This window comes from Camelina sativa, chromosome 16 (genome assembly GCF_030686135.1).
Source record: "Camelina sativa cultivar CO46 ecotype springtype chromosome 16, ASM3068613v1".
In the NCBI taxonomy this organism is placed as follows: domain Eukaryota; kingdom Viridiplantae; phylum Streptophyta; class Magnoliopsida; order Brassicales; family Brassicaceae; genus Camelina; species Camelina sativa.
Window position 1 is genome coordinate 17,562,206 of NC_141895.1, and position 22,394 is coordinate 17,584,599.

The 22,394-nt window shown below is 33.7% G+C and overlaps 3 protein-coding genes and 1 long non-coding RNA gene across 4 annotated transcripts; all 4 read right to left on the reverse strand.

Moving 5' to 3' along the window:
* Nucleotides 1-312: 312 nt before the first annotated feature.
* LOC104753656 (uncharacterized) lies at nucleotides 313-2,997 on the reverse strand. The gene is made up of 12 exons (XM_087493469.1): nucleotides 2,746-2,997; nucleotides 2,561-2,664; nucleotides 2,388-2,474; nucleotides 2,177-2,306; nucleotides 2,020-2,089; nucleotides 1,736-1,935; nucleotides 1,500-1,642; nucleotides 1,233-1,424; nucleotides 1,070-1,160; nucleotides 807-975; nucleotides 608-718; nucleotides 313-523 (listed from the first exon to the last, which is right to left on the reverse strand). The coding sequence occupies exons 1-12, from the start codon at nucleotides 2,830-2,832 to the stop codon at nucleotides 411-413; spliced, it is 1,497 nt and encodes a 498-aa protein (XP_087349595.1). The 5' UTR covers nucleotides 2,833-2,997; the 3' UTR covers nucleotides 313-410.
* Nucleotides 2,998-5,008: 2,011 nt separating this feature from the next.
* On the reverse strand, nucleotides 5,009-6,527 carry LOC147925665 (F-box/LRR-repeat protein At2g43260-like). Its single transcript, XM_087492714.1, has 2 exons — nucleotides 5,718-6,527; nucleotides 5,009-5,675 (listed from the first exon to the last, which is right to left on the reverse strand). Exons 1-2 carry the CDS (start codon nucleotides 6,392-6,394, stop codon nucleotides 5,009-5,011), a joined length of 1,344 nt encoding a protein of 447 aa, XP_087348840.1. The 5' UTR covers nucleotides 6,395-6,527.
* A 150-nt stretch (nucleotides 6,528-6,677) lies between these two features.
* LOC147925666 (uncharacterized) lies at nucleotides 6,678-16,057 on the reverse strand. The gene is made up of 2 exons (XR_015583681.1): nucleotides 15,934-16,057; nucleotides 6,678-7,009 (listed from the first exon to the last, which is right to left on the reverse strand). It is a non-coding gene; the product is annotated as an uncharacterized LOC147925666 (long non-coding RNA).
* A 3,704-nt stretch (nucleotides 16,058-19,761) lies between these two features.
* On the reverse strand, nucleotides 19,762-22,334 carry LOC104750521 (putative lactoylglutathione lyase, chloroplastic). Its single transcript, XM_010472325.3, has 9 exons — nucleotides 22,002-22,334; nucleotides 21,590-21,794; nucleotides 21,363-21,487; nucleotides 21,202-21,266; nucleotides 20,864-21,076; nucleotides 20,682-20,729; nucleotides 20,414-20,521; nucleotides 20,176-20,316; nucleotides 19,762-20,085 (listed from the first exon to the last, which is right to left on the reverse strand). The coding sequence occupies exons 1-9, from the start codon at nucleotides 22,117-22,119 to the stop codon at nucleotides 20,044-20,046; spliced, it is 1,065 nt and encodes a 354-aa protein (XP_010470627.1). The 5' UTR covers nucleotides 22,120-22,334; the 3' UTR covers nucleotides 19,762-20,043.
* Nucleotides 22,335-22,394: the final 60 nt, after the last annotated feature.

The window sequence follows — 22,394 nt, forward strand, 5'->3', positions numbered from 1 at the left end:
AAAACAAGATAAAAGTTTCAGCTTCTTATTCATTGATCACACAAAAATAAACCCTGGCTTTCTCATCAAGTGCATGGACTACAAACTTTCCTACACCGAATCCAGAGAATTACATCCAACACAACTCCAACGAAATACAAAATTAACACTTTGTAAATAGAAACATGAACACACGAGCCACTTGCTATTGTACCCTTGCACAGAAGGCAGCGTTACATGTTTGACTCCTTTCTGCCTTTGCTTGGCCTCTGAAGAGAAATACAAGAAGACCATTTGATCACTCTTATAATGTTCACAAAAATAACAAATTACTCAAAACGAGTTCACAAAACAGCTATACTCTTTATCCATCAGAGTTCAATTCTCACATATTTTATCACAACATTGGCTACATCACAAAATCAACAGTCTCAACGATAGATATACCTCTTGTAAGAGATATATCTCTCTATCTCTGATTTCTGTTCAGGCTTATAAGCTAACCATCTTTCATGTGGACATAAATCATCAAATGTTCCTAGATCTGCATATTAATAAGATTGAGATTAAATTACTAAACACATTTGCATATCAAAACATAAAAATAACGTTAACCAAAATTTCAAACCTTGAAGCAAAAATTTTGGTTCTTCTTCATAGCACTTCAGTTCCCAAAGAACAAGACCTTTTTCATTCAATATGATTGGTTTAGTTCTACTTGCATCACATATACGCGTCTCTGTAAATAGAATTTGTCACGTTAAAGACAACAAACATATAGGACAACAATATAGGAACATATTGAGTCTTAAGGAATTTGGACTTACGTTGAGATGTCATGCCTTTTGCTTCCATCATCTCATCATGAGCTACTTTAGCTTCGGCTCTTATTTGAGACATGATTACGTTATGCTCCTCAATGGACAATGGAGCTCCATTTTTCTCCATAATGGCTTTGGCAACATCATCTTGCATCTTCTGTTTGAGCTTCTTCTCCTATAAAGACAGAACGAGCTTTAGCACAGCAAATAGATTGATATATATATATATATATATAAAAATTCATCATCTTACAGATTTTAGAAAATACCTTTTCCTTTGCTGATGCAAACTTTTCTTGAGCTTCTTTTTTCTGTTTTTCAGACTCTTCAATTTCGCTTTTTATGCAATCTCTCATTACCCTGAGAAAATTACACACATTAGGTATCTCAAAACGAAACATAAAAACTACAAGAAAAAATTGATTCACATACTTTGTGGTAAGTGATTCATCACATAAGAAATTTAGAAGCTTGAGCCTTCTCGATGCATCCATATTCTCGTATTCAGTAACACCCGCTACAAAAGTTTCAGGAGGGAAGTCATCACTCAAAACTTCTGACTGCGATAGGATCTCTCCAATAGCAGTGAACCAACTGCTGTCAGTTGCACTTAGAGTCAAGGACCTGTAGTAAAATTCAAATTCATCAGAAACATGAACAAGAAAACAAACATATGTATACATTTATATAGACTCATACATGTCTCTATAATGTGATATTAAATCCAACAACTGGATCATCATCTGGATAATAGGGCAGTATTGGTTTCTCCTTGTGTTACACTCACGTACAAACAGCTCACGGACAACAGTTTCAGCTTGTCCTTCCTTTAAAGAAAGAGCCTATTCACAAAATTTAAAAACGAATCAGATTAAGAGTAAATCATTACAAACCATATGTTGTTAATAAGCTAAAGAGAGCAATGTTCATCATACGTTTCCAAAGGCTGAGCAAAACTCGAAAAACTGGAATACATTTCCAGCTTCTTCAGTGGGTATATCAATGCCTGATACACAAGTCAAGCTTGTACCCTGAGGAACTACTGGAGCCTCAAACTGAATCTCCTCTTTAAGTTTGTCACTGGATTCGGCTCTCTTCCTCTTGGCTACCACTTTCTTCTCCTCCTTGGCAACATCTGTTTCATAAACGTTAAATCATTAGCCTCTTCTTTTATATTAGAAAACTAACAAAACACACAATTCTAAAATTATAGTCTGACCTAATATTTCCACTTCTGTCCCTGGAACAGTTTCACTATTGCTACTACTACCTTCATTGGAAGCAGCAATCTACATAATTAATCAAGTAAGCATAATTAAAGACAAAACCGATAGATCATTAAAAACAGGATTTGTATGATCATTTATTTTAGTCACCAGTTTTGGCTTCCTCTGATAAGCAAACTTATCAGGCCCTTCAACTTCAAGAAGCTCAACGACTGATGTCAACCCACAAGCTCTAGCTTTATGTACCAAAATCCCAGTGGGGTTTAGCCCTCGACTTACCCTGTAAAAATCCACACAAACCATTTTATTTCATTGATAATTATCAAAGCTCTAATATATCTCAAAGAGACGTCTAATTTACCTGCACACACTGCAGATGCAGATGCCTCTACATTGAGGACATACCCAATCGTCCAACTTTGCTACTTCTTCTGCATTCTCACCATACCTATGATTCAAATCATGAAAAACACACATAATAATAAGATGTTATTATTGTGGAAAAAAAAACAAGGAAATAAAAAAAAAACGAACCTGTTTGATAAGCATTTGTAACAAAACTTATTGGGGCAAGGCTTGTTAGTATTCATCTTCCTGGCCTTGCACGGTGCGACGAAGTCCATAGTCTTCTGTCGACACTACAAACAAACCAATGAACCAACATTTTAAATCAAGAAAAAAAAAATTATTATCTAACCAAACAAAACTATAAGTCTCACCTGGTGACATGATTTGCCATTTTTCGAATCATAAACTCTTCTTCCAACGACTCTAACGCCAGGATTGCGATTACGTTTGTTCTCCATAACAACAGTAAACTATGGTGAAAAAGAATCGAATTTTGGGGAATAATAGAGATTCTAAAGAACTAAACCGATGGAAAATGGGTTAATTAGAGAGTAAATAAATCAATGGAGAATGAAACTAGAGAAGATGATATATGCAAACGTTGAAGTGAGTCTGGAATCTATAAGGTCGTTCCTATTTTTTTTTTTAATATATAATAGATTCAATTTTTCAAAAGAAGAAGGAAATAATAAAAATATATTCAAAAGTGTTTTCTTTGTCATTAATAGGTGATTTCAGATATTCATCGTTTTATTTAACTATATTCTATTTTATGATAAAGCTCTCATTGGTTTAAATTTTATAGTTATAGAAACAAATATTTTATTTATTTTTTGGTAAAAAATAGTAAAATGGAGAATTTTTTTTATTTGACTTCTATCATAGGATGGTAGAATAATAAATTAAGAAATAATCTTTAGATTATGCAAACATTCATGTAACCAACATTTATTGGCCAAATCATGTAACCAACTTTTAGTGGGGATTATTGATTTGAGATTTGATTAGAGTTTTAAAGATTTTAAATATTATATAGAATCTGTTGTTATTAGATCAAAATTTTGTTAAATTATGTTAAAGTTTAATGTTATTAGTTTGTGATTTGTAAAAATTTAATTAAAATCTTAACAAATTCGGATTATTGGATTCAGACTTTTATAAAGTCATTAAAAGTTTTGTGTTATTCAATTAAAACAAAATAATCTAGGATTGTTAATTAGTTCAATTATTATGATATTAGTTCATGATTTTAGACACTTTCTTTACAAAATATAGTCATAGAAAGTATCATAAAAATACAAGGATTGTTTGTACGACTTTACAAGAGCTTAGAAAATAATCAACAAAACTCTCTAGCAATCTTTAACAATCTTTCATTAATTCACTTTTAATGATTTTTTTCAATAATTTTGTTAAACTCTTCAAAAATCTTCACAAATTAGAATCCAATACCACTCCTAATTGTATATACAAATCCCAAATTCTATACCAAATTATAGAATGTAGTCAAGTAAAAGGAAAAAAATCGGAAAAAACCTACTAATGACAAACACACTTTTGAATATATTTTTATTTCCCTTTTTTGTCCCTTTTAGGTCACTTGTACTCTCGAAGATTCTTAGCAGCAGAAATATTTTTTCTAAGACTGAATTTTTTTTTTGACGAAGGTATAAACCCGCAAATCAAACAAATTACCGTCAATGTTTGATATCATTCATGAGGTCTATTCTCTCTTAAGCAGCTTTGAACAAGTAAAGTAGTGTTTGTATTCCAGTTCCATCCTCTTCAAAAAAATTAGAACACAAATAGATTTGGTAAATCATAATTTTACTAATTATCGATAATTGTATAACTCAATGGCTACAAGGAAATTATAACTCTTAAGTAGTGGTTGTTTTCCATACTTGCAAGGAAATCAGACGACTAGAAAAACCGAATCAAACAAGTGCATGGCCATATAACTTTCCTGTTTGAGCGAAGCTAGAATCAGGCTTCTACAGTCTTCAAGTTCGACTAAATTTAGTTTATATATATCCAGTTTCACGTTTGTAAATCATATTAGATATGAACATCTTACACTGTTTTGCCATGATCTTCGGCTATATATGTTTTTGCTTTTAGTATCATTCTCATCAATTCATTAAAACTTTCTCACTAATATACATAAAAAAATCAATAATCTCCTTAACTTGTCAATGGACCTGCTCGTTCTTTTTTCCTTTAGCAGATGTATTGGGTTTAAGAAAACAATCCTCCTAAACCGGAACAGAACCCTCCTGGGATGATGAGTTTGCAGTTAGCTGTCAATTAACCCTCCAGAATGTATATGCATGTGGAAATCCACTTTGACGTAGAACTCTAACCATGCACTACTATAACAATATTAGGAAACTCCAAATAGAAACCGAATACGGGATACTAAAATAAATAAAAGATAAGGAAAATAGAATGAAAAACCACACAAGTAGGATGAGATCCAAGCACTTCTTCTTAATATCCTTTGAAGAAGCATCATGGTGAACTAATAGATGATCAAAAATAATCCAAATTAAGCCTGAAACTTGCACTGAAAAATAAACAAGATGTCATATAATGTGACACTAATTAAAATCCATTAATTTTAAGAACTTGAAATTAATTCATAAAGGGAGAGACTAAACTTGGAAAAAAAGGAACAAGGAGACTGTCAAGAAGAGGAGAACAAGAAAAGATGTGATATGTAGAGTTCAGGGGTTGAAATAGGAGGGGCTCCTGGAATTGTTTAAAGAGCATCACCTTGTTACCATTCTTGGAAATTGTCGCAGGGTGGAAGAGTGAAGTAACATCATGAGGCTTATAGTAAGTGGCGTTAATCTTGTTCAAGTCAATGGAGAACATCTTGTCCATTTTCAATAATGCCCCTCCAGTGTTGTGGTTAGTGAGCCTCCAAACGTGTTGCATGCCATCTCCATTTGTCTCTAAAGCCCACACAAGACGACGGTCATCGTCTATGCTACCGAAGTTCATATCAACAACGGATGATGATAATGTCTCAATAATAGGATTTGGAATGACTTGAAACATGTCCGTGTGAAGATCAAAAGCAATCAATTTGGTCACGTCTAGGTGGAACCAATAAAGCCATCCGTTTGCAAAAGTTGGTGAGTTGGTGTTGTTTAAGCGATGTTCAGGAAGAGGTGGAGGCACCTGCCTCCATTGCTTGACTTCAAAATCGAATATATCGCATGATAAGATGGTGCTGTACTTGTTAATATTATGTAAACACACTATTTTGTGTGTTCCAGTAACATAGTCTTTTCCAAATCACTCCAACCTCATAGTCTTTAGAGCAACTTTCCTATACCAGCTTCTATACTTTGTATAAGAATATAAACACACAACTTTGGGTTCCTGGGTTTTCTGATGCAACATGTGTCTTTCCTTAAAAGATGTGGACCTTATCATACCTCTCCAGTGTTTAGACACGGTTTGGAATCTCAACAGGGATTTCACTGGTAGTCGCAACATAACTTGTTCTAACACATCGTGGTTAAGTATCTCATCAGTTCCCTCCCTTCTTCTTTTTCTTTTGCTTTCTCTTTCAATTATCTTCCATGATGTTGCATCATCTCTCCTGTCTTCACTTCTTCTCCGATGTAAGTCTTCAGTTTTTCTTTCTCTTCGTGACCACAAAGACCATGAGATTTTGTCTTTTCCGTTGCTCTTCCTCTTCCATGATGATGCACCGTCATATTTATCTCTTCCTCTCCATGAAGACGGTGCAATCTTTCCCTTTTCCATGGATGATAGATCATCTGATCTCCAACTTGTGTCTTCAATTCTTCTTCCTCTCTGTGACAACGAGGACCAAGAAATGTTGTGTTTTCTGCCGCTCTTCCATGATGATGTACCATCGTAGTATTCATCTCTTATCTTCTTCTTCCTCCAGCTTTGAGACACTGTCTCTTCTTCACTTCTTCTCCTTCCTCTCTCTGAACACGACGCTATCTTTCCACTTTTGTGGCTCTTCCTCCCCTCCATCGATGCTGCTAAAGATTATCGTCCGATGTGTCTTAATGCTTCTTTTTCTACGTACTACTACTTTTTGCTTTCTCTTTCTAACGACAACGTACGTACGAAGACCAAGTAATATTCGCCTTCTTCGTGTCTTCAATGGTCTTCTTATGATTTCTCTCTCTGCCTCGAATATATATATACATAGACATTGGCTTCTCCTACCGACTCTCGAACTAGGAATTCTTTCTAGTTTCATGTAAATCCAAAAGCCTAGTGGTAATTATTTTCTGAGAAGATAAACTCAAAGAATAAAAAAAGATATGGTTGTAATTTATTTATATATATTTTTAAATTATTAAAGATCTTAATTTTAAGTAAGCATTAAACCCTAAAAAGCCTTATTACATACAACGTTAGATTCCGATACTGAAAACAAAAAAGTTAGGTATTTAATAAATCGACTGATTTCGGTCTTGGACAGCTTCTAGATTAGCCATATCTTGCTCCGAACTCCCAAACTGGTCAGCTAGATTGAATATGGTTTTGGGAAAGAAAATCTTAGATCACTGAGCTTCCGAGATGCTTATGAGAACTTCCTTCCCCAAAGACAGCGTCAAAATATGGGTATCGGATCCCACACTCAATGATTTTAATGATCAAAGAGAGATTGAATATTTAAAAAATAACAGAGAATAAAATTACTTGAAATAGAAAATAAATTGAAAAGAAAACAAGTTGAGAAATGTATTGGAATTGATGAAAAATATAGAGAAAATGTGTACTCCCTCCATTTTATATTACAAATCACTCTAGGCACTCTCACACATATTAAAAAAAAAATTTAATTTTCTGTTTACCCTTCATTAATACATTATTTTATTTGTTTCAAGTAATTAATAAGATAAAAGTAAGGGATAAAACTGGAAATTTGACTAATAAATTTGCATTGTAAATATAAAATGACAATTAATATTAAACAAAATTTAACTCTCGAATGACAAGTAAAAATAAAACCAGAGGGAGTATAATATTGATCGAATAAAAAGAAGAAATAATATCCAAAATAATTGTTGGAAATAACAATGTTTGTGTCCAATATGGTGGTGAACAATATGCAACACTTACCCCCTATTATAGTGTCTTACCCCAATATGGTGGTGTCTTTATTTGGTCATTTAATTCTTTGACTCTTAATTAATGCGTCTATTTTGATGTCACTTTTTTTTTCTAAGTGTTAGACTTTGTATTTGCTTGGTCTCCTTCTCGACATTTCTTTCGCAGGCCCATCTACGAGCTCCGTCGTTGTCTACCTCGATTTTCCGAGTTCTTTTGAAACGACCTGACCCATTTTTTTGTTTTTAATTGCACAACATTAAACTAGTGATCTCATACTCACTAACATCCTAACCCCAATAATACTCTACAGCAGAAAGAAAAAACAGATCAAACTAGAAAACGATGGTGTCAACCGACAAACTCCTTTTGTTGATCGACACACATCCCAAAACCATGCAATTTGGTCTGTGGATGTTACACCTTTCGTTGTTCACCTCTCTCTCTCGAGCTCCTAGGGAGTTCCGGTTCTTCCCGAACTCTTGTGGTGTTCTGCAAGCTAAATAAGTCAGGTGCCGAACTTTCTTTTGTTTCCCCAAACTCCTGGAGAGCTGCTCAAAATGAAACACTTCGGCACCGCACAACTCTTATTTGGGTACTAAAGACGCAAATGTTTTTCGGGAAGTGGGTCTGACAGTTAACTCACAAAGTAACTATCATAATAATCAATTCATAGACTCAGAGGAAAAGTTTACTACTTTGACCATAGCAATTAATTTTTGAATTGAATCACACATTAATGTCAATATTTGACTACATCTTTTATGCAACATGTACATTCTTGGTCTTCTAATTTGATGGCCCTTAAATGTACTAGAATTTATCTGGTTTGAAGGATCCTATACCAACAATCAGCATAGTGCGTTGTTACGTTTTAACCTTCAACTTTGTCAAACTGAAACCTCTCAATCTCATGATTATTAATCAAATAGAACTCAAAACAGCTCAAGAAGAAGATTAAAAACATAGATAGCGAGAAATAGATGAACAAGAGCACACGGTGAGTTTGTTTACCCAGTTCGACAAAATAAATATGATCGAGTCTACGTCTAGGACATGATCAAATCGACAATCCACTATAACATGGAGATTACAAATCACGGAAGCTCTCAACAATGGAGTCTTTCACTTTCTCAATTACAAATATAGAAGAAGAAAGAGATAAAGAGTATTTATACCAAGCACTCTTTTTATAACAGCAAAACCTATCTTGCAAAAATAAGGTTTCTTTTAGCTTCTCCAATCCCGGTTCAGCAAGCTCCATTAGTCCAGCAATCAATTCCTCTGAATCAAATGACTAAACCAGCCATTCAAGTTGAATCAGAACCAATTAATCACAACACTCCACCTTGATTCAAATTTAACAATCCTCTAGTGAACTACACTACTTGAACTTAACATTTGGTGTAATGCGCCTCTTTGAATTAACTGAGCAACTTTTCACTTTCTAAAGTTGCATCAAGCTTATGAACTGGTATGCCTTTTGTAAGCATACATGTAGGGTTCCCGGATGTATGAATCTTTAGGACTTCAAACTCTCTAACCTCTATGATATCTCTGACGAAGTAGTACTTAATCGCAATATGTTTGGTCTTTTCATGAAAAGCATTATTCTTGGATAAACATATAGCTGACTAAGAATCACTCAAAACAGTAGCTGCTTCTGGCTTCAATCCTAATTCTTCCTATAAAATCTGAATCAACATTCCTTCCTTATCTGCATCAGTAAGAGCAATATACTCAGCTTCTGTAGGTGACAATGTCACCACTTGTTGGAGTGTTGACTTCACAATTATTGTATTACCACCAACAGTGAATACATATCCACTTGTTGATCTCCTTCTCACTAAATCTGCAGCATAATCCGAATAACAATATCCATGAATACGGAAATGCTTACCTTTGGTATAAACAAAACTCAAATCTGTAGATCCTTTGTGATACCTAACCAACCACTTGACAGCTTCCCAATGTATATTTCCAGGTTTACTCATAAACCTTCTCAACAAATCAATAATATGAGCAATGATGGCATGGTTCCAACCATTGCATACATAATACTACCCACATCACTTGCATAAGGAACTAGTTTAGTGTCAATACACTCTTCATCATTCTTAACTCCTGACATCTTGAAATCACCTCTAACAGGTGTACTCACTTTTCTAGCCTTGTCCATTCTAAACCTTTTCAAAACCTTATCAAAGTACCTTGACTCAGTCATACACATAGTGTTCTCTTGTTCCATAGTCAAGGAGCTTGTTTCAAATCATACAGTGAGTAAAAAGACTTGATTTTTATCTTGATTTACCTCAAATCCTTCTGGTTTCTCCATGGAAAGTTCTTGATCCAGTTATCCATGTAGGAATGCTTCTTTCATGTCCATATGTTCTAATTCTAAGTTTTCGCTGATTACCAAGGACGTCAACAATCTGATTGAAATAAGCTTTCAACTGAAGCAAACAGTTCTTCAAAATCAATACCCTCCTTCTGCATGAACCCTCTGGCAACCAACCTTGCTTTGTATTTCTTGGATTCTACACCATGGATTCTAGGTTTTAATCTGTAGAACCATTTGCAACTTATAACTTGTTGACCCTTGGGCCTGTCAACAATCATTCAAGTTCAATTATTGACAATGGAACACTACTTTTAATGCTCTTGGTTTTAACTTTCCTTGATCCTGATGTACATATGCAATAAAATCAATTTTTTTGGATATTTGTATCGAGGTTTCGTATTCAGTCATAACTCCTTAGGAACATTGTGATCATCTGCATATGAAGTTGATCTATTCACATGATATGCAGCGGTTGCTGCAACTTCAGCCCATAAAGATTTTTCAAGACCAGACTCATTTAGTAAGCATCTTACCTTTTCATGATGGTTATATTCATCCTTTCTGCTACACCATTTTAATGAGGTGCGTAGATGCATCTTCTATGCCTCTCAATTCCATGATTCTTACAATACTCATCAAACATATATCAGTTACGGAGTTCCAGACCATTATCCGTTCTGAGAACCTTAACCACCTTCCCTATTTGATTTTCAAACAGCTTTTTCCATTCATGGAAGCGAACAAATGTCTCATCTTTTAGTCTTGAGATACATAAGCCAAACTTTATGACTCTTATCATCAATGATAGATAAGAAGTATTTTTTAACTGAGAGTGATGAAGTCACATTTGATCACTTCCATGAATGGAAAGAGCTGGTTGAAAATCAAATAGGGAAGGAGGTCAATGTTCTCATAACGGATAATGGTCTGGAACTCTGTAACTGATATATTTTTGATGAGTATTGTAAGAAGCATGGAATTGAGAGACATAGAAGATGCATCTATATACCTCATTTAAATGGTGTAGCGGAAAGGATTTTTATAAGTTAAGAAAATTTCACGATCTTAATAATTTAAGAAAAGTTATTAGTATATCGATAAACAAGTTAAAAAAAATATTAGTTTATATGATAAACACTGGAGATGTATGATAAGTTAAGAAAATTTCACGATCCCAATATTATTAATTTATAGAGGTTTTACTGTAAATTAATAATGTCGTGATCGTAAATTTTTATTAATTTATCGAGATTTTCATTTATCGATTAACTAATAATTATTACTATATCAATAAATTATTAAAATATTAATTTATGAAGAGATTTTTGTGTTTATATTTTTAAAAAATATATTAAAAAATAATTTTTTATTTTAGTTCATATTCTCTTAGAATTTTCTTTATTTATAGTTTCTAATACTTTTATAATTTATATATTCTTGTTTGTATTTTTTTACATATGTTGGAGATAAGTTTCTCCAAGAGTACAAAAGTCAAGAGTAAGCAAACAAACCAAAGTTATATTTAACTAAATTTTGTTAGATATATACACATATATATATATAGTTTAAATAATTATTAATTTATGATATTGATGAGACCATATATTTACATAAAATTTATCAAAAAATTATTATCTTATTATTTTCTCGAATTCTGTAATTTTTTACACTGATCCAACTTGGAACCGGAAAATTTATTAATTTATAGCGATTTTTAACTTACCGAGTATTAATTTATAGAGGTTTTACTATACTTTTCTTCATCAACATCTTCTTCATCATTTTTCGGCTCGCTCGAGTATGCGAATTTCTATCTTCGATGTGGACACTCACTCAGAAAATAGTTAAAGCTAAGAGCATCTCCAATGGTCCTCTATTTTCACCTCTAAACTCTATTATAGAGTAGTTTTGCTCCAATGGATCTCTATTTTCACCTCTATAATAGAGATTGCTATTTTTTTCCCTATTTTTAGAGGAACTCTATTTTTTCCTCTATAAATAGAGGTGAACTATTTTATTTGTAAAGTAGACCTCTTAATCTTTAACTTCTTTTATTTATGACCAAAATAAATAAAATAAATATTTTTAAGAACTAATAATACAAATTTAATAAAATAAGTAATTTTAGAAACTAATAATATAAATTTAAGTATAAATATTTAGTCTAAAATATTGAGACTTCCATTTGGAAAAGATAATTTCTATAAATTATAATATTTATTTTTCGTTCAATCCATAATAATTATTTTAATACAAAAAAACTAATAACTTAATAATCCGGTAAATTACTTTGGAATCCACCAATATCGCTAAAATATTGTCCAAACAAACCAAATGATGTGGATGGAGGAGGAGCTTGTTGGTTTTGTTGTTGATTATTCCGCTTTTGTATAATCAGTGCTTGTTCAGCCTCAATATAGCAGAAGATGATGGCATTCGTTTCCAGCAGTTTCTAGGTCAATTTAGAAAAAGAAAAGAAAAACTAGCACATTTTTTACTTCGAAATGCATTAATTGATCATTTGTGGGAAAAATACAGTAATGCAGATGGTTAAAAATCTACTATATTTTATAATTTTTGTACGATGTAATGCTATTTATAATAATAAATATTTAATTTAAATTAATAATAATTTTATGAAAGTGTTACAAATTTAAAGTAAAATGGGTTAGTTTGCAATTTTTATAAATAAAAGGTGTTAATTGTAAAATAAAATAAAATCTATTTGGAATATTCTTTTTTAGAGGAAAAACTAGAGAAAACCATTGTAGCAATACTCTCCTCTATTATAGAGGAAAAAATAGGGGAAACCATTGGAGATGGTCTAACGTGAATTCTTTCTTTGAAGTTTGGAAGCTCACTTTCGGAATCATATTCATCTCTAATAACCCAAACGCCATAGTGTTGCCTACGATCAAACATGATATATTGTAGGAGACCTCTCCAACTCCTTGAACAAAATGTGCATACAGTTTGTAGTCATTTTTGTGGCTCATCGAAATATTGGACTGCAACCAATGGACATATAGCTTGTTCTTTTTATTAGACTAAACTGTGGAATCAGCGGTTTGGCCATATGAAAGGTGATTATATAAAAATTATTCTTGTGGTTAGCATTGAAATAACCAGAGAGATCCTTGTACAATCTCGAGTATTTTTACTTTGATGTAGGAAAATAACAAATAGAGGAATTATCCTGATGTAATAATTCTTTGCCATAAAGCTAAGAGAATTTTTTTGTGCAACCATGTTTAGCATTTTGGCAAGGGACAATGATTGCTTCAACAACTTTATCCACTATTCTAGGGCTAGAAAATAACTAAACCGCTGAATATGCTAGATCGATAATTATTCTCCCGATCTAGAATAATGGAGAGAATTTTGGAAGCCGCAGTTGTCCCTTGCCCAAACACTAAACATGAATGCAGATAGAAGTCTCTTATGGCGATGAATTAATCCATCAAAAGGATTGTGATTTCTCTGTGTGCTATTGTCCTAAACCAAACTGAAACTACTCGAGCATGTACAAGAATCTCTCTGGTCATTACATTGCTAACCACAAGTATCAATTCTTTATCAGTACATTTCATATGGACAACCGTAGAAGCATTTATTTCACAGTTTAATATAACAAGAAGAGCAAGGTATTCCATTGGTTGGGATCAAATATTTTTAAGAGTGACAATTTATTTGACTACGAAATATATTGCACCTTCTGCGCTAGGAGTTGGAGTGATCTCCTATGATATCTCAAGCTCGATCGCATGTGATACGTACTATGATGTTTAAATCATTGAAGATGGAAAATATTTAAAAAGTGAGCTTCGAAACTCTGGAGAAAGACTTCATGTTAGTTCCTAACTATTTCATGAGTGAGTGTCATACATTGATGATGGAAATACGCATACGCAAGCGAAAAATGATGAGGAAGATGTTGATGAAAAGGGTAATCATCATATCATATCAATTGTAGGTCGTTCTTTGGATGGTAATCCTTTTGAATTTAAGTTACAAAAACATTTATATTTTCTTTATGTTTGTGTTCTTCTGATGGTCGCATCGACTACGTCGATGACTCAAAATTGAAAGCAAAATAGTAATTAATATAGACGATGTTGAACAACCCAGCCATCAAGCGACTATCGCAACCTCATATTGCTGACATCCCGATTTGCAGAGAAATTTTAAAAGAATTGATTTGGCTCACACCGTCGTGGGTGACAGTTTTGGTGCGCAACAAGGATGTTGCGATCTGTTAGTGGGGATGAATTATGATACCTAAAGTTGCAGAGAGTTTAAAAAAAAATTGATTTGGCCACCTATACCGCAAAATACGCTTATCTTTTCGGTCAACAATCCTAAGAGAACTCCAAAGTTAAGCTTGTGCTTTAGTTGAGAAAGTTTCAGGATAGGTGACCTTCCGGCAAAGTGATTGTCGGAATTCTGCGGGTGAAGGAAAAACACAAAAAATACATGTGGTGATTTGCACGGTTGGTAACAAATCTTTAAAGCCTCCAAGATGTAGCAAACCTCCGTCAGATATAGGTAGGATCATAGATTAGGAGTAGACGTAGGACCACTAAGAGAGGGGGCAGTCAAGAGGTGGCCGGAGACCGGCAGCCGGAAGAGGTGGCCGGAGACCGGCAGCCGGAAGAGGTGGCCGGAGACTGGTGGCCAGAGACCAGCAGCCAGAGGCAGTGGCCGGTGCCCGACAGCCGGAGATGGTGGCCGGAGGAGGTGGCCGGAGCTCGGGGCCGGAGGAGGTGGCCGGAGCTCGGGGCCGGAGGAAGTGGTTAGAGCCCGACGGCCGGAGGAAGTGGTTAGAGCCCGACGGCCGGAGCAGGTGGCTGGAGCCTGACGGCCGGAGGAGGTGGCCGAAGCCCGGCGGCTGGAAGAGGTGGCAGGAGTTGGTCGCTGAAGATCGTTGTCGGAAGAGGTGGGCCGAGGTCGGTGGCCAGAAGTAGGTGATCGGAGATAATGTTAGTGGTGGGTGGAGGTAAGGCGGTGGAGGGATAAAAAGTGTCATCAATACATATTATATATAATATATAATAGATAGATGGTTAGTATGGTTAGTGTTTAAATTATAGTATTTTGTGGTTATAGAGTCCAATTCCCTATATTAAAATTGTAAAATGAAGAAAATTAAATTTTTCTTTGACTTATATAATAGCATAGTAGAGTAAGAAATTAACAAAAAAATCTTTAGATTATGCAAAATCAATTAACATTCATGTAACACAATTTTTTGGTCAAATTATGTAACAAACCTAATGGTGTTTAGATGTTTTCCCATCATATTATACAAGCCAAACAAATAATATATACTTCTGTAATTTAACCATCATATTATATGATTTTCTAGTCAAATTTTATTTTTCTATCTTATCATGGCAATTTAATTTAATTACAGAAAACGTTGTTTCTATAGATCCCAAATTCTTGGACAATAAGATCATTACCATAAAATTGAACAACAAACAAAAATCTGTAAGACTTTTGAATATATGTTTCCCTATTTTGAAAATTTAAAATTATTGGCAAATAAATTATATTAAAAGTTTCATCGAATTATATCTATTTTTATAATAATTTTTAAAACTTAATAGATTTATCTTTTGAAAGGCACAAGAAATTAAAAAAAAAAAATCTTATCTTTTGAAAGGCACAAGAAGATCTATAAAAATTATATATATATGTTTTAAGAAAAATAAACTGGAAGCAGATCCAAGTTGGATCTGAATATCATGTTTCTCAAAAATCAAAATATTTGGATCCATATCCAGAAGTTTTGTATATCATCTTTATGATCATATTGTGTTAGATCTCGAATAATTTGTCCACCATTACAGATGATCTCGAATTGTTAATCTAACGATTTTTTTATTCTGAAGATGTTTTATCTTAAATTTTGATGAATTTATTTATCTTTCCATTGAAAATTCATAAGTCAAATAAAAAACATCAAGCTATCAAACTAATAATAAGATAAATAGATAATCAAAGAGTATTCAGTAATAAGAAAACCAAAAAGTAATGCAAATAATTTTAAAAACAGTTAAATCATTTGAATGTAAAAGATCCTAAACTATGTCTTATTATCACATACCTTCTGCAAAAGAATTGAATCAGATACGAGGTTTCTTCATTGATGCGTTTGTATAATCCCCAACTTTCTTAAGCTATGTTTTTGCTAAGTTTTTGTAAGAAAAAAAATACGGCGGATATGATGAACACCTAAAAAAGAGGGTACTGGATCCTTTTATAATAACAAAATGTTAATCTAGATGACAAAACGATGGGAAAATGCAAAACGACGTCGAATATATTTTATTTACACGACGTCGTTTGGCATGTTTTAATTTTGTGTTGCTTAGACATTAGATTAATTAGTTCTAAAAAAATCTATACAATGACGTATACAATCATCTAAAACCAATCTTTTAGTCTTCTAATATACGATGTCGCGATGTGTCAATACTTGCCTTGTTTAAGGTAAGTTTTTGGTTACGTAAAAATTATCTAATTCACAAATATCTCTTATCCATAACACTAAGTCTATTGTATGTCAGTCTATTCGTTGAAGCATTTTCAAAAATATGATTTTTTTCATGCTCATTTTTAAAATTAATGACCAAATTAACTTTTATTTGAGCGATAACAAGAATGTACAATCACCAAAATCAAAACAAAATAAATCCCGCCAAAATCCAAAAAAGTTCCTATAAAAATTAGCAAAATCAAAATATTCTCGCCATAAAAATTACGTTAAAAAACCAAAAAAAAATCCGCCAGAAAATGAAAAAAAAATTCCTGCCAAAATTTTTAAAATAGATACCTTATAAAAACCTTGTAAATGCTTTTAAAAATCTTATAAAAATTTTATTAAAACCTTGTAAAAGCGTATACAAGGTTTTTATAAGGTTTCTAAAAGGTTTTTTTATAAAGTTTTTATAAAGTATTTACAAAGTTTCTATAAGGTTTTAATAAGGTTTCTAATTATAAAAAATTTATAATTTTCTTCTAAATATTTTTAAATCCTTTAAAACCTTATAGAAGCCTTGTAAAATTTTTGGCGGGATAATTTTGGGCTGGAAATATTTTTTTGTCGAAAAGTTTTGTCAATTTATTTTGACAAATTTTTATTTGGCGGAAATTTTCTTCGAACGAATATTTTTTGGCGGGAAAATATGTTGGAAATTTTTTTTTGTTCATTTTAGTGATGAAAATATTTATCTTGTAAAGCTAAAATGATTATTAAAAATTAAAAGAATGCAAAAATGAAAATGAACAAAAAAAGTATTTTTGGAAAGGAGTATATCAAAAAAGTTATTTCTAACAAATTCTCATATTTTAAAGACTTTTTTGCAGCTTTTGTTGTAAATAAAATCTCTAATAAACAAAATTCAAGAATTGATGTCATTTTTTGATTTTAAAAGTGGGTGTTGTTTAAGTGTAAGGATCAATTCTATAATAAGATATGTTCTATGTTTACATGTCTCTAACCAGCTAATGTGCGTTGTATAAGTTTTTATTGTTGTATAAAAACCAAAATTCTTGTTTATCGTTCACTCATTATCTTATTTAATAACAATTAATAGTTAAGTGGAAACTAGTAATATATAAAGACGTTGTAACATCAGCGAACCGAAATAGTGCATTGGTCGATGCATGTTCGGTTTTCTCGGTCGAGTTTTAAGTTAAACGCTGCGTTTTGGATAAAGAGAAAACCCTTAAACTCGAGTTTTGTCTCATTAGGCGTGTTTAGCCGCTTTTAAGAGAAACGAGAGAGAGAGAGAAAAGTTTTTGGTGTTTCTTGAGTGTTCTTGGGAGATTCTTGGAATTTGAGGCTGTTCCTGTAGAGATATGTAGCTGGGATCGTTGTAGGAGCTTCCTAGTGACGTTTTCTTCCTGTGTTTGGGTCGGATTTCTTCTGTGGCAAAGGTAAGTGCATGACCATGGCTTATCTAAGCTGGAGATTTCTCCGATCTACTTGTTTATGTGTTGTTTGGCTTGTTAGAATGTTATTTGGGACGTTGGGAAGCTTTCTTGTGGCTTGGGATCGAGTTTTTGTGGTTGTATGAACGAAGATCCGGCGAGAAGCTTCGGGGGAAAACGATGCTCGGCATGTGCATCGGTCGATGCAAGTGCGAGGACGGCGCGTAAAACTTTAGGGTTTTCGTGCTATGTCGAGCATGCGTCGGTCGATGAAATGGGAGCATCGGTCGATGCAAGTGAACCTTGCATCAGTCGATGCATATCATGCGTCGGTAGACGCAACCCCAACTGGTGTCGGTCGATGCATACTTGGTGCCGGTCGATGCAGAGTACTGGTTTGTTATTGTTGGTTGTTGATGGTTAGGGATGTCTCTATTGCTTGTCTGTATAGCCCAATAGATGGGAGGATTGCCTTACTGAGTGTTTATCAAATACTCATGCATTGCAATTTGTGTTTGTGATGCAGGTAAAGGCTAAGTGTGATCGTGGAATCAAGACAATGAAGAGGAGGATGTTCTAGGGACTCGATTGGTTGTTGTCTGGCATTGTTAGGTTGCTAGAGTTGGGTCATTAGAAACATTGCTAGGTTGCCGGTTCTATGTCTCATGTTGGCTGAATATTGGTTATTGTTTATGTTCTAATATTGGTTTATTATTGGATATTTATTGGATATTGGTTATTTCCGCTGTTGGTTGTGATTGTGGTTAGGTGGCTAGTGGTATGGGACTACTAGTTGTAGTTTATTAATATTTTTTATTTTTTATTTTTTATTTTAAAAAAAAAAAACAGGTCAAGTTGTTTCAGACGCAACATAGGGTTTGTCCGGTAAAATGACTACACTAGATTCTGAAAAAGAACAAATCATTCACTTTTGTATAACATCATTCAATGTCCCTTTTATCTTGTCTTAAGGTAATTTTATTGGTTTCACTAGCTGTAATTCACAAATTTTTTGTATAACTAAATCTAGTGCTAGTTAATCTATCCATGAACTTATACAATACATTTTTGTAGTTTCTCTTGTTAATAATTGTGATACCCCGGTTATAGAGATTTGCGGAAAGGTTTAAAAGAATTGATTTGGTTACCTATGTCACCAAAGTGCAATTATCTTTTCGGTCAAAGGTCCGGAAGAGAACTCCACAGTTAAGTGTGTTTATACTGGAGTAGTCTCAGGATGTATGACCTTTCGGGAAGTGACTGTTAGAACTGTGCGAGTGAGGACAAAACACAAGAAAGTATCATGTGGTGATTTGTAGGGACAGTAACAAATCTATTAAGTCTTCCAGACGTAGCAAGCTGATCGTTAGATATAGATGGTCTTACGGAACTAGTGAGAAGACATGAGGCCCATTAAGAAAGGTGTGCCCATGGATTGAGATTGGATATGAGACCCACTAAGAGATAGTGGTCGGGACGTTACAATAATATCCCATAATCAAACAAAATGAAGGAATTACATTTTTTTCAAGTGAGTGTTCTTAAGGATCCTTTGACTATGCATAACCGCATAAGATTTGGAGGGGATAACAAATTAAATTCTATGATTAGATTTGTTTTACAGAAATACTCTAAAATAGCACTAAAACTTGTTTTATGGAAAACTATAGCACACATTTCATAAATTTCTAAAAATATCACTATTAAATACATTAAAATATTTAAAATTAATTTTTAGAATTTTGTTTTTTAGGTTTGAGTTCTCGATTTCACATTTAACATATAGTTTTGAAAGGTAGAGTTTAGTATTTTGAATTTAGGATTTAATTTTTAAAGATTAGTTAGTGCTATTTTTTAAATTTTAGAAATGTTGCGAAAAAAAAAACTTATTTTGATGAGAATCTCCAATATTTTACACGTGCATGTTTTCACTTTTCAGATGTCCCCAAGAGCCAATATGCATTGTGTATTGTTATAAGTTCGGATAGATCGCTTTTACTTTTTTATCAATCCACTTATCATCTTATTTAATGGCAATTGATGTTAAGTGGAACTAATATACAAAGACGCAGCAACCATGGGGTTTAATCCTGTAAAACAACTACACTGGATCCTGAAAAACAAATCATTCACTTTGAAACAATATACTCACCACTGAGAGATATTATATCAAACCCCAAACTGATGTAACAACACACAAACAAAGGCCTCCCCTGTTGTCTCCCTCAGAAGCCATTGTGATGCATTTGATGCCTCTCTTCTCCTTTCTCCATTCTTCCTCTCACTCCAGTTCCTTGAGAAAGTCAATGTTGTCCACAAACACCTACAAAGCCGAAAGTCGCAAACTCAAAACGCGAAAATTCAGAGCTCTTTCCATCAAATATGAATCTATCTCAACACACCAATATCTTACCGATTTCCAACCATCAGGATCCAGACACGCGGTGATCTTCGTGCTTATACCTGGTAAGGGACCAGGTTCCCTCGTGATTTTCCCCCCAAAGAGTTTTATAGCTTCTGCAGTTTTGTACACATCATCCGTCCCTATTGCAATCTGACAGTAATAAAATACAAGCAAACAAGTTAAAGCTATGGCAACCGTCCAGTCGAAAAGGAATTTACACGAATTGTATGTCAAATGTTTCTCTTACCTGAGCATAAGCATTTCCTTTATCATATTCTGTAACACCATAGTTATATGTCAGCTCTAGGACAGGAAATTTTTCTTCTGGACCATATCCCATCATAGCTATCGTGTACTGTAAATAACCACTTACGGTAAGTGAGTTTGATATAAAAGACTAAATCAAACCGATCGAACAAACACTAGTAGCAGGTTTTGCATGTAACAACATATAGACAATGGAAGTTTAAGGCCGCGTGGGTACTAAGAATTAGATTTGAGGCAGTGCAAGTTACCTTGTACTCTGGGTTGTCTCTTGTTCGCAGAAGTTCCATTCCAAAAGCCTATAAAGAAAGTATTCACATAAAGAGGATAAGTACGCATTCTGATAAAAGAAATAGAAAATAAATCAGATGAAATATATGCTGTTCAGGCTATAAACTATCACATCTCAAAACAATTTCATAGGACAACTCACCTTCTCATAGAACTTTATGGCCCTATCGAGATCACCAACACGGAGCATAACTTGGCAAAGAGGTTCTGGTGTAGGACCTCTTTCCAAGAGTTCAAATTTGTAACCATCAGGATCTTCAATGAATGCGATTACAGTTTTGCCACCTTTGACAGGACCAGGCTCCCGAGATACTTTACCCCCTTTGGCTTTTACAAGCTCTACAGTTTTCGCCACCTGTTTGTAAAGAATTTTCATTTCTTAGAAATAAAACCATGTGGTGGAAAGAGTAAAATCGAGACACATCAAACACTATTTCAAAAGAAAGGACATAAAATTTCGTATAGATTGTAGAAGCTCACATCGTCAACAGCAATACCAAAGTGACCAAAACCAGCGCCGACGTCATACTTGTCAACTCCATAATCTATAAACAAACTTTATATTAAAAAGGGAAAGCCAAACCAACTTTATATAAAATGCATAGTCTCAGGCTTATAGGAGATCAACATATATGACTTACTATAAGTGAGCTCAATCACGAAGTGTGAATCCTCAGGTCCATAACCAAGGAAAGCATTAGTATATTTTTCTTCAGGTATATCACGCTTGCGTAGAAGCTTCATTCCAAGACATTCAGTGTAGAATCTGCAGCAATATTAGATGTAATACATGAATCTTCAGAAAACTTCCCAAAGATTAAGAACATCAAATCAAAAATTCACAATAAAGTCAAGAAGACTTATGTACTTAATCGTCCTGTCCAAATCGCCAACACGATAAACAACATGAAGCATTCTTCTCTTGTCATTTTTAACAAAGCTGAGAAGATCATCTTGACTAGTAGCTGTGCTAGCTTGAGCTGCTTTACCAGACTCAGCCACTCCTAAACAGTTTACACTTCTTCTCAAAAGCTTATGAGAATTTAAACCAAAAAGCTGTGATTGAGGTACATCTGCAACAAAATTCAAAAACAAGAATTGATAAACTAATCAATGGATGTTGATTCCGAAACCAGATAATATCAAAATCATCAGCCTAATTCAGAACCCTAGCTGGAGAATTCACTAATCAATTGAACAGTGATTGATTGATTCCGGATTCTATATATATATATATATATATACACATATAAGTGGAGATGGAGGGGAGAGATGATTACGGAGAGTGCGAGAGAGATTTCTGGAGAGGTAAGAAACGGGGAAGCGAGGAGTTGAAGAGGAGAAGCAGACGAGGGAAGGTCGGATTGAGGACGCCGCCATGGGAATGATCCTCACCATCTTCTTCTTATTCCTCGAGAGTCAAAGCTCTGTGTGTTTGTTTGTTTATGAATCTTCTTCTTCTTCTTCTTCAAGCGGTGGGTACCTTTCCTCCGTCGGAGAGAGGAAGTGACGACAACGGTAGAGATAAAGCTTTTTTATTATTATTTTTTTTTTTTGGAGATTTATAAAGAAAACACAAAGTGATAATAAATAATTTTAATAAAAAAATGGACGATCCTCGTAATATTTCGACTTTATTTTAGGGTATTTTTCTTAATTAAATGATGCCTAAA